At 41.3% G+C, this 8,801-nt stretch overlaps 1 protein-coding gene across 1 annotated transcript; it reads right to left on the reverse strand.

Moving 5' to 3' along the window:
* Positions 1–404: 404 nt before the first annotated feature.
* Positions 405–7,858, reverse strand: LOC109936025 (centrosomal protein of 55 kDa-like; the record flags this gene model as incomplete). The annotated part of the gene is made up of 2 exons (XM_048594200.1): positions 405–458; positions 7,580–7,858. Coding segments are annotated over 2 exons (333 nt in total), but the record flags the coding sequence as incomplete, so codon positions are not given.
* Between the last annotated feature and the right edge of the window lie 943 nt (positions 7,859–8,801).

Below are 8,801 nucleotides of genomic sequence, written 5' to 3' on the forward strand. Positions count from 1 at the left end.
GATGAACACAGCAGGCCAAGCAGCATCATAGGAGCAGAGAGGCTGACATTTCGGGCCTAGACCCTTCATCATCTAAGCCCGAAACGTCAGCCTCTCTGCTCCTATGATGCTGCTTGGCCTGCTGTGTTCATCCAGCCCTGCACCTTGTTGTCTCTGATAATGATATTGTTCTTTTCATGACATACAGAAGAGTCTGTTTTAAACATATATGATTTAAACTGATGGGGACTGGTCATGATGTCTTAATTTTAATTTAATATGGAGTCACTTGTTTCTTGCATTATTTAGATGCATTACCCAATCCTCCATTCATTTCTTTTTCAGTTTATCTTTAGAGGCATATAACCAACTGGTTTAATGTATTATTTCATCTTATTATCTATCGATATAACCAGAATACGTACATCTTTTAGTTGAGCTTGGAGTGTTCCCATTCCATGCGATGATCCACTTTGGCACTATAAGTAACAAAAACAATGTCATTCTTAATTGAGGCCCCAAAACAAACTCTCTTCAAAGACTGCTTTTCGGAGGCCTGTCACCAGCAGTGTTCCAAAGGTATCGGTTCTGGATCCGCTTTTGTTTGTCATTTATTTAAATGATTCGAATGAGAATATACAAGGCATGGTTAGTAAGTTTATGGACAACACCAAAATTGGTGGTATAGTGAACAATGAAGAAGGTTTTCTAAAATTACAAAAGGGGTCTTGATCAAATGAGTCAAAGGGCTGAAAATTGGCAGATGGAGTTCAGTCTGGATAAATGCGAGACATTGCATCTTGGTACAACAAACAAGGGCAGGATTTAAACAATTAAAGGTTGGGTATTAGGTAGTGTTGTAGAACAGAGGGGCCTAGGGGGCTCAGGTACATAATTATTTCAAGTTTGCATCACATACAGGCAGGGTGTTTAAAAAGCAATTTAGCATGGTTGCCTTCATTGCTCAGTCCTTTCAGTAAAGGAGTTGGGAAGTCATGTTGAGGTTGAACAGGACATTACTGAGGTGTCTTCTGGAGTACTGAGTCCAGTTCTAGTTGCCCAGTTGGAGGAAGGATATTATTAAGCTGGAGAGAGTTCAGAAGAAATTTACCAGAACGTTGATGGGTATGGAAGGCTTGAGTTATAAGGAAAGGATGGGACCTTTTTCACTGGAGCATAGGAGTTTGAAAGGCAATCTTATTGAGGTTTGTAAAATCATGAGGGGAATAGGTAGGGTTAATGGTCGGTGCCCTTTTCCCTAGGATTGGGGATTTCAAGACTAGAGGGCACATTTTTAAGGAGAGAGGAGATAGATTTTTAAAAAAAGGCATGAGGAACATTTTTTTTTTTAAAAAGAGGGTGGTTTGTAGAATGAATTTCCTGAGGAAGTGGTGTATGTGGGCACAATTACAACTTTTAAAAGACACTTAGATAAGTACATGAATAGGAAAGGTTTGGAGGGTTACGGGTCAGGAGCAGGCAGGTGGGACTAGTTTAGTTTGGGATTATGATTGGCATGGACCGTTTGGCCCAATGTGTCAGTTTCCATGCTGTACGGATCTATGACAACTTGAAACGTTTCAGCATTTAAAATTAACAACAAAAGTTAACTGTGTATTCTTTTGTCTTTAATACATCTACAGATAATTTCAGGTAATTAATCCTGATGAGGGACATTAGAATAAAAGACAGTTGTGACGATACAATTGCTTTAAGAGGCTTATGGGGAGGCGTATAGATACCATGGCTTTAAGAGGTATATTTTGTCCTTTTTTTGAAGAGCAGTTTTAAGATAGAGGTGCTGAGCTGTCTATTTGAATCCAATAAACAGCTTGCAAGGCCTTGAGTTTTTTTCTTGGAAAAGTTGGAACAATAAAAGGAGCCTGACTGGGTGGGATAAGCTCCCACAGAACTAGGATTTTTAGCTTTAGTTTGAGTAATAGTAGCTGCTGGGGGTCTTGAAGTTGGGTTTGGAAGCTGCAGGTACAGCTCTCTCTGCTGCACTCTGAGTTTTCTTTTGATGTTTTCCTCCTGAATTGGAGAATTGCCTCCAAGACAATCTATTTTACTGAATTTGCCTTTGCCAAGGGTGTGTTTATGGAATGTTATTATATCGGAATTGTTCTTGTTCAATAGTTTAAAAAGTCCATTTTTCTGTTAAGTTTTCCAATAGAGTTAAGTTATTCCAATTTCTTCTTTCTTTTGTTGTGTTTTAACTATACTGTATGAATAAATGTGTTTTGCTTCAAGACTGGTGGTTTGGCCTATCGAATTGCATGTGGAACGCAATGCCTGGCACTTGCCTTTAAAACATGAAAAAGTTAGGGTCTAGGCTATCTTCTCCAAATATTTTGAGGGGGTTTAGTCTGTTACATAACAGTCAAAAATCAGCTGCTGTAAATCGCTGCAGCAGTCCATCTTGCAAAATGCATGGTTAATCAGCATTTTCCCTGCACTTTTCAACTGAAAATAATTTTGTCTTACAAGTTGGAAAAATGTCACAGAACAACATTACAATGTTTTTAATCTGATGTTTCAGGTAGAGTAATACATTCCAACAAGGGTGAAAAATAAGGGAATCCTGGCTTTAGTTTCCTTCAATGATGAGGCTGAAATAAATAATGAAGAAACAAAGTACAACATAAGATTCAGATCAAGTGAATTTTTCAATCAAGATTTAGGCCAAAAACGATGGGTTAAGCAGAGAAATCAAGAGGAGAATGAGACTGGCAAAGACAGAATGAGGAAAATGTGGCAGTTAATATGAAAGATAGCTCAAAACATTTTGTAACTACATCTAAATAGTAAGCAGATACAAGAGACAGGATGAAATCTATCCAGGATAAAGAGGGTAAATTTATGCTTATAGCCACAGGGCAAGGCTAGAATAATTAACAAGGACACATGGAACAATCCCTCTTCTGAAGTTACATTGGCCCTATTCCCCACGTCTTCCTCCATTGCATCAATGACTGTATCGGCGCCGCCTCGTGCTCCCACGAGGAGCTTGAACATTTCATCCACTTCACTAACACCTTCCACCCCAACCTTAAGTTCACCTGGACCATCTCCAATACCTGTCTCTTCTTCCTGGACCTCTCTGTTTCCATCTCTGGCAACCACCTAGAAACCGATATCCATTTCAAGCCTACCGACTCCCACAGCTACCTAGAACACACCTCCTCTCACCCACCTTCCTGCAAAAATGCCATCCCCTATTCCCAATTCCTTCGCCTCCGCCACATCTGCTCCCGAGATGAGGCATTCCACTCCCGGACATCCCAGATGTCCTCGTTTTTCAAGGACCGCAACTTCCCCTCCACAGTGGTCGAAAACACCCTTGACCATGTCTCTCGCATTTCCCGCAACTCATCCCTCACACCCCCTCCCCACAACAACAACCAAAACAGAAGACCCCTCATCCTCACGTACCACCCCACCAACCTCCAGATCCAACGCATCATCCTCCGGCACTTCCGCCATTTGCAATCTGACCCCACTACCAAAGACATTTTTCCCTCCCCACCCTTATCTGCCTTCCAGAGGGACCACTCTCTCCATGACAACCTTGTCCGCTCCACACTCCCCACGACCCCCAGCACTTTCTGCTAACACGGTATACTGTATCCGCTGTTCCCAATGTGGCCTCCTCTACATCGGGGAAACCAAGCGGAGGCTCGGGGACCTCTTTGTGGAACACCTACGCTCAGTTCACGACAAATGACTGCACCTCCCAGTCGCGAACCATTTCAACTCCCACTCCCACTCCTTGGACAACATGTCCATTCTGGGCCTCCTCCAGTGCCACAACGATGCCACCCGAAGGTTGCAGGAACAGCACCTCATATTTCACTTGGGAATCCTGCAGCCCAATGGTAGCAATGTGGACTCCACAAGCTTCAAAATCTCCCCTCCCTCAACCAGATCCCAAAACCAGCCCAGCTTGCCCCCGCCTCCCTAACCTGTCTGTCCTTCCCCCCACCTAACCCCTCCTCCCACCTCAAGCCCCACCCCCCACCTCCTACCTACCAGCCTCATCCCGCCTCCTTGACCTGTCCGTCCTCCCTGGACTGACCTATCCCCACCCTAACTCCCCACCTACACTCACCTTTACTGGCTCCATATCCGCCTCTTTGACCTGTCTGTCTCCTCTCCACCTATCTGCTCCTTTATCCATCTTCCACCCGCCTCCCCCTCTCTCTATTTATTTCAGAATCCCCTTCCCCCATTTCTGAAGAAGGGTCCAGAAACTAAACGTCAGATTTCCTGCTCCTCTGATGCTGCTTGGCCTGCTGCGTTCATCCAGCTCTACACCTTGTTATCTTAGAATACTTAACAAGTGCTTTGTATCAGCGTTTAGAATGACAACAAAACATTAGCGGAAGCAGAGGTGGCAAAAATAATGGTGGTGTTAAAAATGCAAGACAGAATGCAATGAAAAGCTACTTATACCAAGAATGCAAACACCACCTGGTCTGGATGGTTTGTATTCCAGATCATTAATAAAAGTTCAGTACAGATAGGCCAGCAGAACGGGAAAGCACATGGCAGATGAAATTTATTAGAGATAAGTGCGAGGTGATCCATTTTGGCACAAGGGGGAGATAATTCAGACTTAATGGCAGAGTTTTAAAAAGGATGCAAGAATAGAGGAATGCAGGACTTCATCGACATAGATTGACAGGTCATTTCAGAGCCCAAAATTCTGTATATATGTACGAGTTGTTAAGTTGTGCAGAAGCTTTACAGAAGTCTGACTGGGCCACAATTAGAGTATTGCAGGCAATTCTTATCACTTCATTTTATGAAGGCTGGGAAGGGTCTCGACAGGGTGTGGAGGAGATTTACTAGAATTGTTCCAGGGATGTGGAAGTTTAACTAAAGTTAGGTGAAGTTGGAGAAACTGGGGAAAAAAAAACACAAATTACTGGGAAAATTCAGTACGTTTGGCCGCATTTGTGGACAGAAAGCAGAGTTAATGTTTCCAGGCCACTGTGTCCACAATGGTCACTAATGTCATTTCACACAGTGATCTCCCCTCCACCGCCTCCAAGCTCATAATCCTCCAATGCCAGGCAGGCTGCTTCTACCTCCTCCTCAAAATTCACAAACAGGGCTGCTCGGGCAGATCCATTGTTTCTGCCTGCTCCTGCCCCACAGAACTCATCTCTTCCTTCCTCGACTCAATTTTTTTCCTCAACTTATCCAGGCCCTTCTCCCCACCACCCAAACTATATAACCCAAAATTTTCTAGCTATAATCCATTCTGAAGAAGGGTCACTGGACCTGAAACATTAACTCTGCTTTCTCTCCACAGATGCTGCCAGAGCAGCTGAGTTTTTCCAGCAATTTCTGATTTCAATCATTGCCATCTCTGTTTTGTTTGGGAGAAACCGGGAATGGTTCCATCACGATAAAGGTGATTTGATACAGATGTACAACATTATAACAGTTTTAAATAAGGTATACAAAGTAAAGTAAAAAAAACAAAGGCAGTTAATGACCTCAAAATAATTAATTTATCTAGGGAAAGTGGGCTGCACTGGCTGGGCAACATATTTCCAAATCAGGATGGTATGTGGCTTGGAAGGAACTTGCAGGTAGTGGTGTTCCCATATACCTGCTGCTTCTGTCCTTCTATATGGTAATGGTTGTGGGTTTGGAAGGTACCAAGGAGCACTATGGAACCTTGGAGAATTTCTTCTGTACATCTTGTCAATAGTACACACTGCTGCTGCTGAGCACCAGTGGTGGACTGAATGTTTGTGGATGTGGTGTTTAGGGAGTCAGGTGATAAACTATTTACTGCAAGACTCCTCACCTCTGACCTGCTCTCATAATTACAGTATTTATATGACTAGTTCAGTTTAGTGGGGGATTCAGTGATAGTGCTACCACCGAATGTCAAGGGGTTATGGTTAGATTCTTTCTTGTTACAAATGTCATTGCAATACTTGCCACTTGTCAGCCCAAGCCTGATATTGTCCAGGTCTTCCTGCATTAAGGATACGCACTCCTTCAGTAACTGAGGCATCATGAGTGGTGCTGAACATTGTGCACTGATGATTGCACATTCTCACTTCTGACGTTATGATGGAGGAAAGGTAACTGATGAGGCAGAGTTAGATTATTGAGCAGGTTAAGTGTTGCTTGATAACGTTGTTTATGAAACCTTCCGTCAATTTACTGAGGATCGAGAGTAGGCTGATGGGTCAGTAATTGGCCGGGTTTGTTTTGCATACAAAACATATCTGAGCAATTATCCGTATTGTCGGGTAGATGCCAGTGTTATAGCTGTACTGGAACATTTTGGCCAAGGGTATGGCAATTTCTGTAGCACAACCCTTCAGTCTTTACGCCAGAATGTTGTCAGAGCCCAGTGGTCTTCACTGTATCCTGTGCTTCTAACCATTTCTTTTGATTCATTCCATGTGATAGCATTTGTTGAAGACTGGCATCTGTGATGCTGAGACCTCTGCAGAAGGCGGAGATGGATCATTCACTAGGCACTTCTGGCTGGAGATAGTTGTGAATGCTTCAAACGATATTTCAAAGTAAGGTAGCATGGCTACAGAGAATTAGCACAAGAATGGAAGTGATTGGACTGCACTACAGAGAAACAGTTTGTACTCAATGGGCTGAACTATTTCCTTTTGTATTGGCCACAATGACTGACTTAAAAAGGCTACATAGCATAGGTACTAATTCAGCAAATGGAGGCATTGTCTAATTAATGTGAAAATTTCTAAGATATTTAGGATATTGTAATCATGGAAACTGTAGCCGATGTTTATGTAATTAGGATTTCAGGAAGATTTTGTTAAGATACAAAACTAATTAAGAAGCAGTCAATTAAGGGATTAGGTAAAGTGTGGTGCTGAATTAAAAACTGGCAACACTATACAGCAATAAGTGACAACCATTGGGCAAGATAAATTAACAAACTAAGAGATTTAGAAGCAGTTTGATTTTTAGGTAAATAAACCAGTATAAAGGGTAGATGTGTAAAATTCATATGAAATAATGAACCCCAAATAAAAGGATTTTTTAAAATACTGGTGCTCTGGTGCAGCAAATATTGTACATCTCTGGGTTGTAATGAATAAAGTTGACAAAATGCCACAAATGGTTAGCTGCAACAAGGTGTTTGACTGCATTTGGGGGATGGATACAAGTCTAGAGGGGGAGGCTGTACTGTTTGTCGCTCTAAGACATGGCCAGACTTGCCCCAAAGCACTGAAAACAGTTTTGATGACGTACTGGACATTACTTCCTCAAAAGTGCAGACCTCAGCATTCCAAATGTGTATCAAGAATTTGATTAATGAAGAAATCTCAAAGATATTGGACTGGATTTCTGTGAACATATTCAATCTATATAGAAAAATACTATATTCAAAAATCCTGGGCATTTTTCCCCATCAGATACCTCCTTTACAAAAGATAGAACACCACCAGATATGCCATTGCTATTGATCAAACTCCAACTGAATATTACTGGCAGACAATGGTCCTTTTAAAATCCAAGTTGGAAGATTAAATGGGTCCATTAGTACAACTGATGTGTATAAGAATTACAATACTTGAATAAACAATTTTACCTGAGGTAAAAGATTTGGAACGCTGCTTTCAAGTTCTTTGCATTTTAAAGTGATTGCAGACAGTTTGTTTTTCAGATTTTCAGTTTCCTCACTCAAGGACTTGAAGAGCTGTTCTTTCTTCTTTATATCATTATTTTTATCTTCAAGCTTTCTACGCAGAGCAGTGACCTCATTACTTCCAGATTTTGCTAACTGATCTTTCATCGTCTGTAGTTGCCTATCTTTCTGTTCAAGTTCTTGGATCTGTTTCTGCTTTGTAGTTTCAAGTGCCAGAATTTTCTGTGGAGAAAACCAAAGTTATTAAAGACAGTGAGATAACAAGGGGTAGAGCTGGATGAACACAGCAGGCCAAACAGCATCAGAGGAGCACGAAAGCTGACGTTTCAGGTCTAGACCCTTCTTAAAAGACATTGTCTTGAAAATTTGCTCTTTAGATTAAACTAGATTGAGGGGAAAATACCTCTATTTTCAATTTAAGATGCCCACAAATGGAGTAGTTTTTGAAAAGTTCAGAATAATACAATGAGAAAGATAAAAGGGAAAATTCCACTGAAAATGGAAGTACAATTGGACACCAATGCAGAAATCAGAGATTTATATACTATAATCTCTCACCAGACCAGAAGAATTCACTTGTACTTCATTCAATAGTATCATAAAGATATTTCATTTCTATCTTAGTTATGGTCTAGAGAACCAGTTGAAGTTGATCAGGAGCCAGGCTTTGCTCAATTTTATAAGCATTTACTTAGAGTTACACTTTTCATACACGCAACCTAACTCAAAGTTTCAGTCTGTCTGCTTCACGGGGCAAAACTAAATCCTGAATTAATAACCACACTTCAATATATTTAAATACAATGAATATATAATTAACAGATATAACAGGCAAATTCAAAGTTTTACCAGAAACACAACACTTCTGACACTTAAGCGCTCTCTCAGGATGCATTTGTGTGTCAACCTGTACTACGCAGTCAGTCTCTGGCCGGGGTCCTGAACGCATAACCTTTTAACTTGAAAAAAATGAGCCAAGGTGACATCGTAAATAGCTGAGGTTCAATTTCCTCTATGGCTGATTTTGCCAATTTCAAGTGGAGCTGCATTGGAATATTAATTTTGGCCTCAGAACAATTGCTTGGAACCAAATTCTAACAGCTCTGCTTGGAGTGCTCATGTAAGATCTGGACTGGCTGCAGTGCACGCATAGTTGATTGTCAAA

The sequence above is a fragment of the Rhincodon typus genome, unplaced genomic scaffold (genome assembly GCF_021869965.1).
Source record: "Rhincodon typus isolate 14 unplaced genomic scaffold, sRhiTyp1.1 hic_rhity00006970, whole genome shotgun sequence".
Lineage (NCBI taxonomy): Eukaryota > Metazoa > Chordata > Chondrichthyes > Orectolobiformes > Rhincodontidae > Rhincodon > Rhincodon typus.